This window comes from Elephantulus edwardii, unplaced genomic scaffold (genome assembly GCF_000299155.1).
Source record: "Elephantulus edwardii isolate Elephantulus edwardi_28Jun2011 unplaced genomic scaffold, EleEdw1.0 scaffold00022, whole genome shotgun sequence".
Classification (NCBI taxonomy): Eukaryota; Metazoa; Chordata; class Mammalia; order Macroscelidea; family Macroscelididae; genus Elephantulus; species Elephantulus edwardii.
The window spans coordinates 4,902,267-4,919,747 of NW_006399772.1; the positions used below are offsets into that span (position 1 = coordinate 4,902,267).

The window sequence follows — 17,481 nt, forward strand, 5'->3', positions numbered from 1 at the left end:
GTATTTGTCTTTTTGTGATGGAGATATATCACTCAGCATAACGTCTTCCATGGTCACCCATTTTGTATATTTTATTAGTTGTTTTTCAGTGCTGCATAGTATTCCATTGTGTGAATATACCACAGCTTCTCTGTCCATTTGTTTGCTGATGGGTACTTAGGTTGTTTCCAACTCTTTTCTACTGTGAACAAAGCAGCAATAAACGTGGGTGTGCATGTTATCTGCTTGGGTGGCAGTTATGGTTTCTTTAGGGCATATTCCCAGCAGTGTTAACTGCTGGGTCAAATGATATTTCTATTTCCAAGTTTCGGAGAAAATGCCATACTGCCTTCCATAGTGGCTGCACCATTTTACACTCCCACCAACAGTGAGTAAGGGTTCCAGTTTCTCCACAACCTCGCCAACATTTGTTGCCTGCTGCGCTGTTGAATTTTGCTATTCTTACAGGGGTGAGATGATATCTCATAGTTGTTTTGCTTTGCATCTCTCTTGAGTTCCTCCCAGCAGGACTGTCTTCTTCTTCTCCTGGTGCTGCCTCCTGGACTCCAACCCACCCCTATACCACAGGCTGGGCGACACAGCCTGTCAACAATGGCAGTCACCTCCAGTCCATTCCATCTATCAACCTCACATCAACCCTGCACTGACTCACTGACTGCCCTGATCATTGCACTCCTAACCTCAGCCCATGAATTTACTGAGGGCCCCAACAGAGAACCCAAACCTACTTTGGCTGCTAATGCAGTAACACATGGTTGAGCTGCTATGCTCCTCTGCACATCCTGCCAGGGTCCTCTGGCTTGCCAGGTCAAGTGCACCTGTTTGCATTCCTAAAGCTATTCAAACGTATTCCTCCAAATATTGCTGCCCTCTACACACTCAAATCACAAAAGAAGAGGCCTGGACCTTCCACTCTCACCTCGGGGCATGGACCAAGAGCCACTGGACAGAAGGGTTTTGGCAGGTTTTTTTCCCCTTAACTGAGCTGCTAACCAATAGGTTGGCAGTTTGATTCCAATAGCTGCTCCACAGGAAAGAGATGGGAGTTTCCTATCTCAAAGAGTTAGGATGGTTGAGGTTCTTTCTCTTTTTTTAGCTAACCCTTTCCCTCCCTGAACAGCATACCCAGACTATGTAAGGGGAAAAAGTTTTACCGCCTCCAAAGAACACTCTGGTTGTACTTTCTTCAAAACATACCTGTTTTGGCAGTCTATGGGAAATTCAGCACTGTTCTCCAACATCATAGCTCAGAGACATCAATTCTTCAGTCATTCTTACTCAGTGACTGAAAATAAATGGCCTGAGTCAGGTGCATCTTAGTCTTTAAAATGACATCTCTGCTCCTCAGTAATTTGTGAGGTCTCTGACTGCAGACTTCCCCAATGTAATAATGCAATACATCTTCTACTGTGGGTTCCATGGGTATTGTTGTCTGTAGAACCAAGTAAGATAAATTCACTGACAGTTTTAATCTTTGTTCCATCTATGATGATATTGCCTATCCTTCCAGTGTATGAATTTTTGTTTTCTTGATGTTGAAATGTTATCCATATTTTAGAGGCTGCAGTCTTTGATCTTCTGCAGCATGTGCTTCAAGCCCTCCTCACTTTTAGCAAACAAAGTTGTATAATCTGCACAACACAGTTTATTGATGATTCTTCTTCATAATGTCCAGCTTCTTGAGTGCTATTTCAGCATACAGAGTTAATAGGTATAGAGAAAGGATATCAACCTGGTATATACCTTTCATAATTTTAAACCATAATGTGTTCCCTTGCTCTGTTTGGACAACAGTTTCATGACCTAAGTATAGGTTTTGCATGAGCACAATTAAGTGTTCTAGAATTCTCATTCTTCTCAATGTGAACCATAATTTGTTATAACCCACACAATCAAATGTCTGTGCACAATCAACAAAACACAAATAGACATTCTTCTGGTATTCTCTTCTTTCAGCCAGGATCCATCAGCAATGATATTGCTGGTACCATGGCCTCTTCTAAAACGAGCTTAAACTTCTGGCAGTTCTCTGTCCTGCAATATTTTGCTTGCATGTGACATTAATGGTATTCGGGAATTTCCATATTCTGATGGAGAAACAAAACTGTAACAATTCACTGCCATCAAACTAATGGTTGCTGAGGAGGAGCCAACTCAGAGCTGATTCTCCAGAGGATTTTCTAAGGCTGTAAAGTGAGAAGAGATTGTCCATGTTTTTCCCTCAGTGCTGCAGTGGACTCAAACTGAGAGATAGGTGCTGCCTTTAAGTCAGTGATGCAATTTCCTACAGACTGCTCCACCAGAGCTAACAAATTATCTATTCATTTTTACTTCCCTCTCCCCCCTCCCTTCTCACCTCCAAAATGGATTCTAAGGGTCTCTCAATAGTGGACTTTAAACTTTCTGAAGTCAGAGTGTGAATAAGTTCCCAAAAACTACTCATCTAAAATCTTCATATTCAAAACCAAAAATATCCCCTGAAGTCATCTTAAAGTCAACAAGTTTATCTTTACCAGTAAAAATAGTCTGCCATGAGCATAATGCTCTTTTATGAATTATCTACATGGGCACTCCAATGTTTATTGCGGCTTTGTTTGCAAGAGCAAAGAGCTGGAAACAACCAAAGTGTCCATCAACAAACGAATGGATAGAGAAGCTGTGGTATACTCACACAATGGAATACTAAGCTGCATTTAAAAACAAGGAACTCATGCAATATTATACAAAATGGGTGACCCAGGAGGACATTATACTGAGTGAAATATCTCAATCACAAAAGGACAAATACTGCATGCATAGTGCCACTGTTGTAAAGCGGGACTGACATCGGAGTTGGGAGGAAACTAAGAGGGGATACATAATGTATACTGCATTGAAACAGATGAGAGAGAGAACTGTTTAGGATTAGGTATTGTCATGATGACTATCCAGAATGAAAGTTTCATGATGGAGTGTGAAAGTACTTCAAGATAAAAATAGTGAAAATATTAACAACACACACATTTTTAAAAATCTTATTTTTCTAAAGATATTGAGTCACTAAAATTGTTCAATTGCTGTTATTCCTCACCTATATACACTATATCAAGGTTATGCTACAATTGATTAAAAAAAATGAAACAGTAAAGTAGAAAAAGAAGTATTTATTTGAATACTTATATGTATTTAAGAATGAACAGTTTTTTTTAAAAAAAGTCTACACCATACTTTGAGTCAGTGAACCAAAATTTTCATATAAAGATACTTTTTATTATTTTTATGAATGTAAGTATCATAAAAGTCTGCAATGGAGGTTATTTTATGTCAAAACTTTCAACCACAGTACATTCTTGCAGCACAAACCTTAAATAGTTTCAACACTATCACAACTTTTGCCTGTCCTGGATGTGTCATAATTCAGTGTAAAAATGCAGTCCATGATATCAGCTGGTCTGCCAAACCAGGAATAAGTACAGCTGGAAATAGATCACAGAAGAGGCAGGAAGCAGAAGAACATTCAAAAAATGGTACAATTATTTAAGTGGGAAAGCAGAAAGGAGAGTTACAGAGATGGTAAGAACATAAATAGAAAATATTAAGAATACAGTCCAAAGATAAGACTGAAGGGAGAAAGGAGAAATTTAGCTTCCTAACACTGCTACCCAAAACTGCCAGATTTCACAGGGTGGTGGGTGGTTTTTAAGCCCTTTTTCTTAAATCTCACAGCAATATTACTGACTTTGTCCTTAAAATTTCTCCATAAATTTCAATAAACTGCAGTCCTGTGGGACTACTCTCTCATTAACTCATAATTCTATCCCACCATTCAAACCTGCACATTCGTTAGGATTTTGCCAAAGCATGCTTCTCTATTCTTTCTCTATACTTCCTCTGAAATTACACACCCAGGATTTAATGACAGCTTCTAGGAAAATGAATCCTCAAGCTCCACTCCTTTATTTCATGAGATATATTTCATAAAAAAATTACTAGTCTTCTCAAATAAAAGTTCATGTTCCAATTCTCTGTTAATGGTACAACATTCTTAAACATACAAGTACAAAATATTCTCAATAATTTTAACACTTCCCTCTCCAATTTTTCCCAAATATTAATTTACCTAATTCAGTCTACTTTCCTTTTTTTAAAAAAAAAAATTTAATTTTTTATTATTTGTGTGTGTGTACTGTCAAACCAGATCTGACTGGTACAGGAGGAGATTCTTCCTCCTTTCTCCAGCAGAGCATCTGGTGGATTTGAACTGCACACCTCTGGGACTGCAGTGCAGCTTCTTGCCACTAAGCCACCAGAGCGCTCCTAATTCAGTCTACTTTTCTACTGAAATATATTCAATATAATCCTTTTACTTTTCTTAAACACATTTGTTGATTTAGTTTCTCTCTTTACAAACCATTAAAGAGAGTAACTAAAAATATTAACTTAGAACTGTACTATACTATTCTCTTCCACTTAAAATAATGAACAAATTCAGCTTAACTTCTGCCAACCTAAAAGAAAATCTCTACAGTATCACACACAAGAATAGTTGTAGTCAAGACTCAGAGCGACTTTCTTCTGCTACTGACATGTGTAAATACATTAGATTCCAAACTGATTGACCATTCTTCAAGTTATACCAACACCTCTGCTGATGCCTATTATAGAGAATGTCTTTCTTCTCAACTCTGCCTGCAAAAACCCTACACATCCGGCAAATAAATGAAAAATATTAACTTCTTTAAGTACTCCCTGATTCCTACAAAGAAGCTCTGGTGGTGTGGTTATTAAACTGTATGGCTATTAATCCAAAACTAAACTTTGAATCCACCAGCTGCTCTGCAGGAGAAAGATGTGACCGTTTGCTTCCATAAAGATTTCACCCTTCGAAACTCATGAGGACGTTCTACTCTTGTTCTATAGCGTCACTAGGAGTCAATATCATCTCCATGCCAGGAAACTTTGTTTTGATCCCTACAACTAGAAATTATCAAATCTGCCTTCCCCAGTCTCTCTCAAGTTTTGAGTTTTGATCACGGTGTAAACTGCTCTATCTGTTCCACTGGGTGGTAAAGCTCCTCCACAGCTAAAATATCTTATTTAACTTTCTTGCCTTCTGCAGAACCTAGAATAGCACTTTGTACAATTGATGATCACTATGAACAAAGTTTTCAGGGAGTAAGAGAAGAAAAGAGTTAAAGAAAATAGAAACAAATTACTAGTAATAGGTGTTTGAAAGGTTAACAGTCACAGAAGACAATAAAAAGCAATAGAGATAAAGTAAGAAATAAATGAGCAATAATATGAAATCTCTTATATTTAAGGTAATTACCTCTCCAATTAAATTACAAAATCTCTGAAGGCAGAAAACAGAAGCAGCTTTTCTCTTTACATTCTTCTGTTGTACCAAGCACTCAGCAGGCAGTAAAGAAACAGTAGCAGAATCCAAACAAGAGAGAAGCATAAAAGAATTAGAGAAATGAGGAAGCAAATAATAAAGAAAATGTTTTTATAAGACTTTAGGAAGGAGCAGGATATTGGGAAAGTATGATAAGAATAAAGGGGTTCTGATGGCAAAGTAAAGGTCAAGCTCGTCCAGTATTTCTAATTCATCAGATTTACATCAGAAACCCAACAGAGGGCAACTAGCAATAGCAGTGAATAGGAATCTGAGTTAGTTATAAGAATAAGATAAGCTGGCCTAGCGGTACTTTTTTGCAATCCAAAAAAAAGGTATGGCGTTCAAATCCATCAGCTGTTCCATGGGAAAAAAGATGGGCTGTCTCCATGACGCAATTTACTGTCTCTGAAAACCCACAGGAGAGTTAGCTTGGAGTCCATTCTGACTTGGCAGTATAAAACAGTGTTGAGAAAAGACAAAAACACAATTCCACTGCCAGTTTCGAATCACAGCAACCCTCCACTGGGTGCCTGAAGCTGTCAATGTGCAAATCTATCTCCCACAACACAGGATGGTGGATTTCAATTGCCAATGTTTCACACAACTATGCCACCAGGGTTCCACAGAATTAAGAGATCTCATCTATGCTTCTCATTTTACAAAGGAAAGGGGGAGGCAAAGAGATTTTAAAGAATTTTTCCATAAACTTGTAAGTCGAGATTTAACAAGGCTGAGGCAGGTAGTGTTTAAGAGAGCTGCCACCTTAATTCTCCTGTAACTATTTGCCTATCCAGACTGAAAAAATGGTCCTTATGGGCATAATTGTGAAAGCTGACACATTTTAAAGAGACATATAATTTTAAAAACATGCACAAATCCAACTAACAAAGAGCACAAAGACCTGGGAAGTGCTGAACCTGAGCGAGCACGCTGGAGTTTCTGTTGCTTGGTGCCCCTCACACGTTCCTTACAAAGCAGGGGCTTATACTTACTAAGCTTTGACTACTACTTCTTTTCTAATACTACTTCATTCTATTTCTCTATCTAAAATTAGCACAGTGACATAATATAACAACACTGTATGATGCATATGGTAAAAAACCCGAAACCATTCTGAGTTATTACGCTATGGCTCTCCAGCTGCAGCTGTTCTCCTTGTGTGCACCATCTCTCCAGTGCTACAGCTGTCTCCTCCAGAGGCTGGCTGAGGAGCTTCAGTTGAGGAATCCCTCAGATGAAAGGACAAGTATGACTCCTGGCTCTTATTTCTTGATGGCTGTGAGAGTCCTACCCCACATCATTTTTCATCTTTAGAACGGCTCATTTTAAGCCTGGCAGCATGGCAAAACTGACTAGTTCTCACAGTAGCAGTCTATACACATGATTTGCATGATCCTATCCCATAAGGGTACCCTATACCTACATATAAAGTTGTGTCATGTGCCATCTAGTAAAGTATGACTTATAGCAAGCCTTTCAACAGCACATCTGAATCCTGTCCTATCACGCACCATCATCATCACCTCCAACTCACTTGAGCTCATTGCTATTGTCACTGTGTCAATCAATCCTGTTCAAGTTCTTCCTCTCCTTCTCTAACTCTCCACCTTTCCAAGCATGATGTTCCCCTCCAAGGAATAGTCCCTCTTAACAACATGTCCAAAGTATGTGAGATGAAACTTCATTATCCTTGCCTCTAAAGAGCACCCTGGCTGCACTTTCCCCAAGACATATCTGGTTTTTGCTTTTGGTAGTCCACGGAACATTCGGTACTCTTCTCCAACACCAGAACTCAGAGGTATTAGTTCTACTTCTGCCATCCTTATTTACTGTCTAACTCTTAGAGGCACAGCAGGTGATGGAAACACTATGGCCTGAATTAGGTGGACCTTACTCTTGGTGGGAGGCAAACACCTCACACTAGCATAGTCTTCTTACTCAGCCCTCTGGTGACAGAAATAAAGATGATGGCCAGCCAGGGGGGCTACACAAAATAAATGACTACACTACATCTGTTCAAAATCTTGTATGTGTCCTTCAATTTGATTTCTTTTATTTGGCAGTATGTCAAAAATATTGCTCCTTGTCAACACATGTAGATCTATATCATCAATTCTGTTACCACCCATGTTTCCAATATACATATAAATCATAATTTATTTAAATGATGTCCTAAATCAGGGCATTAGAATGTCTCTTTTAGTAAAATAAATGTTAAAATTAACATTTTTAAAAATATTCATAAAACAACTATGAGATATCATCTCACCCCAATCAGAATAGCAAAATTTAACAGAACAGCAAGCAACAAATGCTGGCGAGATTGTGGAGAAACTGAAACCCTTATTCACTGTTGGTGGAAGTGTAAAATGGTGCAACCATGGTGGAAGGCAGTATGGCACTTTCCCAAAAAGTTGCAAATAGAGATAGCATTTGACCCAGCAATTCCACTACTGGGAATATACCCCAAAGAGACCACAACTGCCACCCAGGCAGATATATGCACACCCATGTTTATTGCAGCTTTGTTCACAATAGCAAGGAGTTGGAAACAACCTAAAGGCCCATCAACAAACGATTGGATAGAGAAGCTGTGGTATATTCACACACTGGAATGCTATGCTATACTGAAAAACAAGGAACTCATGCAATATTATTCAAAATGGGTGACCCTGGAGGACATTATGCTGAGTGAAGTATCTCAGTCACAATAGGACAAATACTGCGTGGTGCCATTGTTGAAAGACAGGACTGTCATCGGGGTTGGGGGGAGAATGAGAAAGAAGTGTTCAATAATGTACACTGCATTGAGAAACAGGTGAGGGAGAAAACTGTTTAAAAGGGATATATGATTAGGTATTTTTTTCATGACAGGTGTCTAGAGAGAAGGCTACATGGTGGAGTGGACCTGGGGAAGGGTTTGTAAAACAAAGAATATTTGTTTTACTTTTCCAAGAGGGTAGTGTACTAGGGGGGGAGGGTTGGGAGGAGAGAAAAGTGTAACAGTGAATGAATGGAAATCCAAAGTCTCTGTAAATTTTTACTGAAATTAATAATAAATTTAAAAAAGGAATAGGATTTGTAAAAAAAAGGGGGGATTTGTAAAAAAAAAATTCATTAAAAAATATTCAAATGATTCTTTAGCTTCCAATGGATAACTCATGCAGAAAGCATAAACAGACACAAAGGCACTAGATAAACATATTTGAGGAAACTGGATATTTATAAAATATTACACTACAGATTCTTAACTAAATTAAATTTAAAAAATTAACCACTATACTGGAGAAACATAGCAGTCATCAAGGAGCCTTGGGAGTACAATGGCTAAATGCTGGGTTGGTACCCAAAACTAAGCAAACTCAAAATGAGACCACCTACTAGCAGCTCTGTGAAAGAATACACCTTATGATCTTGCACAGATTAAACTCACTGCTGTGGAATCGGAATTGACTCATAGTTGACCCTCAACTGGGTTTCCATGGCTGCAAATCGCATGGGAGACTGTCCATCTTTCTCCCACAGAGCTTCTGTCAGAAAGGGACCTTAGTGCTGGCAGCTCAAATCCGTACAGACTCCGCCACCCTACTTGGTCCTACAGGGTGATTAAGATAAGAAAAGGACTTAAAAGCATATGGCAAGAGTGGTCAACAATTTAGGCAAGTGAAAAACTTTGGTATAATTAATAAAAAGATGATGTGAAGATGGCATGTCTCCTAATGGGATGTAATAGGGAGCTGCTGTTCTTATCATCATGCCTTATCATACCTCCTAATGGGATGTACTATGGAGTGGATGGATGTTCTCCTATAAAGTTGGTTCCAACTCATAGTCAAACAGAATAAAATAACTGGTCCTGCACAATCTTCATAATTGTTGCAGTATTCGACTTCATTATTCCAGCAACTAAAATACGCCTATGAATTATTCTTACCAAAACAGAATTATGTCACCTTATAAGAAGCAAAAGGAGTGAGGTGTCTTGGACTAGCATTTTCAAAGTCAGTCTCATATATACATAAATGTTATACATACACACACACACCTCTTACACACCACCAAGTAGGAATCAACTCATAAGTGACCCTCCAGTAGGTTTTCAGAGGTTATAAATCACATGGGAGGAGAATGTCCATTTTTCTCCTTCAGAGCACTTGGAGATTCGAACTATCTCCCATATACACACAATGACACACACGTCATAAAAGAAATGAATAGGACAACTCCAAATTAAAACTCTCACCCTAACCCATTGGACAGCCAGCTATGAGTCAGTCCTGAACTGACAATACTTAACAACAACTACTCCAATACATAATTTGAAAGTTTAATTCACTTGAAGATGATGGAAAATCAATGACATTTACTATAGCCAACTTAAAACCTCAGAAATTAAAAAAAAATCTTTCAAATAATGTGGTTCATACAAACACACCAGAAATTCCTAAAATCCAGCATGCCGTGAGAAAACGAACCACAAGATACCTATCTATGAGTTCAAAGAAAGGGAATGTCATCAGTGTGTTAAGTAGGAAAGAAGGGCTAAGGGCTAACACTCCTTGTGACCATCTAAAATATGCTCCTCCTACAAAAAACCCAAAACCAAAACTCTACTGTCATCAAATCAATCACAACTCATGGCAAGCAAATACATTACCGAGATCTGAGCTCCTTAAGGTTGTCAGCACTGTAAGCTTAATGCTCGCTCTTCATTTGAGGAGATAATCAGGTCTTTGTTCCGCAGTGCTGCTGAGTGGGCTTAACTCACTTAGCTTTCTGTCTGAAGTGGAGTGCACATTTGTATGACTCAAAGTCAAGATGGTAAGTTCACATAATTCTCATAAGCCTGTGAAAAACATACATTCCTATTTAACAAAATAAGGATAGGTTTAAAAACTGACGCAATCAATGGGGTACAAAGAGAACAAATAAAATAAAGCTAAAAACTCAAGACCTCACCTTCTAAATTATCCTCAAACTCTAAGGAGAAAAAGAAACAAACTCTTCCTGTAACTAAATCTCTGTAACTAGGAGACACTCTAACTATAATCTGAAATATAATATGCAGACATAAGCTATCTATGGAATGGTAAATGACTTTGCATAGTGATAAAGAGCTAACACAAATACTTCAGATAGAAATAATGACAAATATCCTGTTTACTCAGCTGAATGATTAGAAATTAGATACTTAGAATACCCACTGAATCACCAGAGTAACAAGGTATGGTTTTCAGAAAAGAGTGGTTTCAAGATTATGAGAGTCCTACACAGAAGAGGGGAGAGGTGAAATGTTAGAATGAAAACAAGAAAACTAATAAAAAATTTATCAACTGAAGAGTGAAACCTGTACTTTTCTTCCTCCATTATTCTATCCACAGAGAAAGACAGGAAAAGATCTTTATCTGAAGAAAGAGAAAGTATTCCTATCCACTACCCAAAAGAGAGAAAGATAATGGACATGAGAATCCATCAGTCAGAGAACTTTGCTCCTACATACTAAACGGGCTTTTAATCAGCCATAGTAATTATCTTTCAAATTTGTAATAACCCATAAGGATTGCATATATATTGAGAAAGTCTCCACAGCAAAAAAGAGACCAAAACAAACAAGGGGGAAAAAATTAGAGGAACCTCGATGGGATGGACTGATTCAGTGACTTTGGTATAGTGTCAGAAATAATAAGATTGGCACAGGATAGAGCAGGGTTTAGGACTGTTGTACATAGGGTAGCTATGATTTGTAGGGGACTTGATGGCACGTAGTAACATGACAACATAAGAATAATGTTTTTTAGAAAAAAATTATAATCAATATCCTTGAAAAGACATTAGAAGGTGGTATGCTTCATGAAAAAGGCACAAGATAGAGTACAGAAGTACAAGAGTTTATTTAGAAAAATCTGAAAAGCAGAAATTTTTAAATTTAGTGAAAGGATTAAAACTTCCCAGATTGAACAAAAGAAAACATTTTAGAGTTCCTATTTCTCAACACCCTCAAACCTTTGAATACAGAAATACCTTGGGAGTTAAACAGACAAATTTGAAGGTAAAGTAAAACATAAAAAAAAACATTTCTTACACATTTTTTTTCACTGACACTATTAGAGGAAACCAAAATGAGGGAATAAACAAATGGCATGAGATAAAGAAAAAGGGTACTCAACACAAGTGAAGGAAATTCCCAGACTATAAATGAAGGAAGTCTCAAGATGACAGCAATGCAGCAGGCCTAAAGGAAACAATCCAGACTGAACCAGAAAGGACAGCTTGAGGAGAAACGTCTACAGGAATAAATGGAACTGGTAAGTTTATCTGACAGATCTGATCATGTGGAAAATTGTACTGAGAAACATTTTATGCCTGCTGGAGGGTATGGAAAGACTTGGTCAGAATTTCAGAAAAAACTAAGCAAATGAAAAATGAGCCATGAAAACAAGAAAAGTTACACATAAAATGAAATCAAAGTAAATTACCACCCAAACTGACGGAAAAGCCGGCTGTGAGTGTAACTTAAAATCACAAATAACAGAAAGATGAGCAAAAAAGTACATTTGAAAATCTTCAGATCCAAACACCATAAAATCACTAATATTTCCATGCCCCTGGTTCTTAGTCAACTCTTAGGCAAATGTTTGTTTGCTGTTTGTTGCAAGAGACTGGACCCTTGCCCTATTCCTGCATCATATTCATAATTCCCACCATGGTCAACTCCATTGGTACAATCTGCGTCAATCCATTTCACTGAGTGTCTTCCTTTATTCTGCAGACTGTACAGAGATGAGGTTAGCAATGGCTGCCAAGGGTAAAAGGCAAGGCAAGAGTATCGAAGAAGTAGTGAATTTCTACTCAAGATGCTGGGAGAAAACTTAGAAAAAGAAACTGGGTTTTTAGCACAATAGAAGTAACATTACAGAATTGTACATACAAAAAAAATACTCAAACAGCAAATATTTTGTCCTATATATTTATCACATTAAAAGTACCCAAGTCTATTGAGAGAAAGATAGGCAATCTCCTTTGTGATTTAGAGACTGAAAACCCACTGCAGAGTCAGCTGTGAGTCCGTTCTAACTTGATGGCACATAACACATGTCTAAGAGAAACCTCTATTTTTATTAAATCTTGTTATCTAGACTTGCAAAGTAAAAATTCAAGCAAATGTTTTTGTCTTGGGATACTTCAGAGAAGCACTGCATGAAGGAAAAAAAAACAAAAGAGAAAATGCTAACAAAAATTAGAAAAACGGGGGGGCGGGGGGGGGGTTTGTGCGGGGAGAAGGGTGCAACAATGAATGAATGGAATTCCAAAATCTCTGTAGATGTTCAGTGAAATGAAAAATAAACAAACTAAATTAAAAAAAAAAATTAGAAAACCTATACAGATTTTATTGGCTGCTGGAATCAGCTCAGGCATTCTGATACTTAATACAATGGCTATTTTGTTGTTTGCCCTAAATTTGATATTGGATGCATTCAGTATATGGCCAATTTTACTTTTTACATGTGCCAATTCAATCATTTTTTTAGGATTTATAAGAAAGACATTATGACAGATGAAGGGAAAAAAATGAAGTTGTCAATCACATCCTTGGCACCAGCAGTCAGGAGATCAGGAGATGTATTGTTGTTGTTGTTAAGTGCGTCAAGTAGCAGGCGACTCATAGCAACCCTATGAAAGAGAGTCCTCGCCGCTTGGGTGCCCTTTCTCCCTCCAGGTTCATCAGGTTTCCGCAGGCAAGCTGTCCGCATTGGGTAGCCAACCATTAATACATTTGACACATCAGTATCACAGTGGTATTACACTGGGAAAAATCCACTGTCAAAGATCTTTACAAAATAATGAAAAGAAATGATGCCAGTTTGAAGACTAAGGTGTGCCTGATTCAAATACCTTGTCTTCTTATCACCTGTTACACATCTGAGAGTGGGACACGGAATAAGAACAACGGAATAAGAATTGATGCCTTTAAGTTGTGATGTTGAAGACGAGTAAGGATTATCCCATGAACTTCCAAAAGAACAAACAGATATATGTCTTGGAAAAAAGTGCAAACAGAGTGGTCCTTGGAAGCAAAGATGGTGAAGCTTCGGCTCTCATACTTTGGATATGTTGCTAGGAGAGGCTACTCCTTTGAAAGGAACATTATGCTTGGAAAGGTAGAGGGCCAGTGAAAGACACAAGGACCTCCAATGAGATGAAGTGACATGATGACTATAGCAAGTCTCAAGAATGTCAGATAATGAGGATGACACAGGATAAGACAGGGTTCAGATCGGTTGTTCATAAGGTTGCCATGAATCATACCCAACTCAGTGGCATCTGACAACAACAGAGCGAGGGAGAAAACTCAAAAGACTGGACTCTTTAGTAGACTACACTTATAAAAACAGCCTGCTTCTCGTTTTAAAAAAAAAAAATCCAAACCGTTTTGCACAGTATCTTTTTCTAAGAACTACAATTTAACTTTTCATTTAATGACTCACAAAGATTAGCTAGAGTGCATAAGGTATCAGCTCTTATACTAAACATCCCTGACTACTATGCTTTCACTCTTTTAACTTTCAAATTTGCTATCAGTAAACCTTCCTCCATCAGGTGGCGGGAGCACTAGTGGGTAATCTGTAGAGAGTTGTGCTCTTAACCCAAAGTCTTCACGTTTCCGGCAGTTTGAATCCACCAGCAGCTCGCAGGAAAAAGACCAGCAGTCTCCTCCTCCTAATTTACAGCCTCATAAACTTGATAGAGGGTTGCCACGACTCAGAATGGACTGGACAAGAGTGAGTAGTGAATGATCAGAACTGAACTTGTTCTGGACTTTAAGCATGTATTTGTGTGTATGTGTGTATTTTCACATTCATTCTCACTGCCATTGGGCTGGGACTAACTCAGAGTTGTTGATCCCTTAGCAGGTCTCTAAACTGCACAGGAAAGGACTGTCCATCTTTCTCTGGAAGAGGGGCTGGTGGATTTGAACTACAAGAGGCACCTTAGCAGCACAACATCTCACAAGGCTATGCCACCAGAGCTTCCTTTCATAGATACTGTTGTTCCATGCCATCAAATCAGAAATGACTCTTAGCTGAGCCTCCAGCAGGTTTTTAGAGGCAGTAAATGGCACAGGAGGAGACTGCCCATCCTTCTTGCGTGGAGCCACTGGGGATTTTTCGGATTGCAGCATAACGTTACCAATAGTCCATTAATCCAAACAATCCTAGAGAATGGTTGTTTATGCAAAAATAGTTGTGACTAAGGATTTTTTTTTAAAAAAGAAAGAACTACAAATAAATACAACATTGTTAATAACAAGAAAATTGAAGGAGTAAGTTTTGTAGATGTTTTCTTTTTCAAGAAAGGAGGATCTTTTCCTCTTGCCTAGGCATCTTCATAGCTAACTTTCAATTTCTGACTTAAGACTGTTTACTCAATGATATATGGATGGATAACTGATAATTGATTGTGGTAATCTATGTAGTCAATTTAGAACACCTAAAAGGGGGGGGGGGAAGCATACGCCTAAAACAGATATATCAACTTCTCACTTACCTCAGTATTCAACATTTTGCATTTTCTACAGTAATAAAATGTCCACTGTCCAACTATTTTGCATGTCAACAACATGTCTTCATGGCAGTAAGAACACAAGAATAATACTGCCTGCAATAATTATATGTCAACTTGTCTGGGCCATGATTCTCAGTGATTTTTCAATTATGTAATGATGTAGCCATCCACCATCTTGCTTCGTAACAACCTCGTCTATCTTTGAAACCTAACTACGTAAGTAAGGAGGTGTGCAGTATATTTAGTATTTTCCTAAGTATCATTTCCTAATTTTTTTTTGACTGGCATAGAAATTTGGACTATATTAGAAATTTGGAATTCTAGTGATGCAGTCTATCGGGAGTTGCACTGCTAAACCAAAGTTGTACAGTGTGGTGATTAGAATCCACCAGTGGCCCTGCAGGAGAAAGGCATCTCCTCTCATGCAATTTAATCCAGTCTCTGAAAACTCACTAGAGAGCCAACTCTGAGACGTCTCCAACCTGAAAAAATGAGAGTTACTGTAAAATTACTGTAAATCAGGGCATTTGTGTTTGCAATTCGATCTACAGTCAACACAAGTACGTGATATCATTTTATGACATCTGTCTTAATTGATTACAACAGAATTTTAATTCAGTTAAATACAAAATTCAGAAAATCAAGTTATTGTTATGTACTGATGAGCTGACTACAACTCACAGCAACCCTATGAACAATTAAAAGGGAAAGATATTCACTGTAAAGTTTACCCTGAGGACAATGAAAAACCTTCTGCTTCAATTTTTTGTTTTCCTCAATAAAATCCTCAGCATTTGTCATATAAATGAAAATCACATTATAAAGTTACTATCTAGTCAGTACTAAAAAAAAAACCCAACTAGAACATCAATAAACATATTCCTCATATAAATCTAAGAAACAGCATCTTAAAGAAAAATACAATGCTTGTATTCAGAACTGACAACAATGAACTCACTCTGAGAAAAAATCATGTAAATATAATTTAAAAGACCATAAAATTCCTCTTAACAGTCATTTCACTTGAAGGGCCATTTGTGTACTCCATACTTTTAACTTAGAATTTGGTTCTGAAAATGCTTATTTGATGTCAGTCATTCCAGACCTTTCTGGTTTCCAAAACATGACATCCTCAAAGAATTTAGGAAACACACATAGATGTTTACACACCACAAATAACAAGTCTGACACGGCAGCCTGCTTATGTCCAGACTTGCAGGCACCTATATAACTTTTTAAATTTCAGATGTAACCAATTAGAATAGCTTTAAAATACTAACCACCTCAAATTCCTCAGTAAAAGTAGTATAAATTCCATCCACAAAACCACTTTCCTAGAAACAATTCTCCAAAGCTGAGAGATCACAGCTGAACTCGAGTTATCTGAAGGCTACGCTTAGATTTCAAAGCTTTGCTGCAGACAAAAACATCAAGGAAGAAGTAACACTACTGTTGATACACACTCCAAAGCCTTCTGTAAAAACTGAAATTAAAAACTCAACCATTCTAATTCAAACATATTTCCGATGACCTTAATAGCTACCTTTAGATCAGCAATGCTAAAACTGCCTCATATTCCATTTTGTTTTCTTAAAACAGCCTTTATGGGACAAAGCGTGCAACACACATTTATAAAAAAACATCACTGTGAACTTTAAGGAGTGATCATTACATTATGATCTCATTTTCAATCAGTCTCCACGTTTTACCAGTCAGATCGCTATGTATCAATGACACCGATTCAAAAAAAACCCCACACAATCAACTTTCTGCAAACTGTATGACTAACCTACATTTGAAACGAAAACAGCCCTGTCTGAAAAGGAAGCGTAACAATTTGTCTTTTTCTGATGCTGAAGCCTTTTTACTCAGTCACTTGATCTTGGTCGCCAAGATGCCAATGCTCCTGATTTTATTCTCTGCAGCAGGGAAGAGAAAAAAGTCCAATCATACGGCTGATGGTGGTTTTTTAAGGGTGTGTTTCCGATAAAGCACCGCCGTCGAGCCTCCCTGGGGCTCAAGGCGACCCCGCACACTCACTTGTGCATAAGGAGCGCAGAGGTGGGGAGAGGACACCTTATGAAACAGCACGCTACCTCATTTCCCTAATAGGGATGAAAAGCTCGGGCCTCTGGAGCTTCCAGCTGGCGCCAACGCTCTCCACACCCCTTTTTTTTTTGACAGGCTTTTCTGGTGTTGCATGGATGCAGTGTCACTAACAGGAATTCCCGCGAACACGTCTAAAACGGCCTCCCCACACTCGAGCACCTGGTGCACCCACCAAACCCATCCTCCACCCCTTTCCCCCGTCTCTCTCCGGCGCCGAGCACACCTAGGCGGGCCCTCCAGGGTTCTACGAATGCTGCGGCGCAAGAGCAGGGAGGCCGAAACCCAACCGAAAAGAACACTTTCGGCCATGCCCCCCTCTTCTCGGCAGGCGAAATTACAGGCTCCATTTCCTGTCCCCACCGCCGCAGCGCGAGCTGAGAGGGGCCGCCCCCTCCCGGCTGGCGCCCCGGGCCCCCGCGGTCCCCGTTCCC

General features: G+C 38.6%; 1 protein-coding gene across 1 annotated transcript in view; it reads right to left on the reverse strand.

Moving 5' to 3' along the window:
• RSBN1L (round spermatid basic protein 1-like) overlaps positions 1-17,481 on the reverse strand; it is a 75,500-nt gene that overhangs the window by 57,333 nt on the left and 686 nt on the right. The window contains exon 2 of the mRNA XM_006882680.1: positions 3,071-3,095. Within this exon, the coding sequence (XP_006882742.1) occupies positions 3,071-3,095 (25 nt within the window). The remainder of the gene's footprint in view (positions 1-3,070; positions 3,096-17,481) is intronic.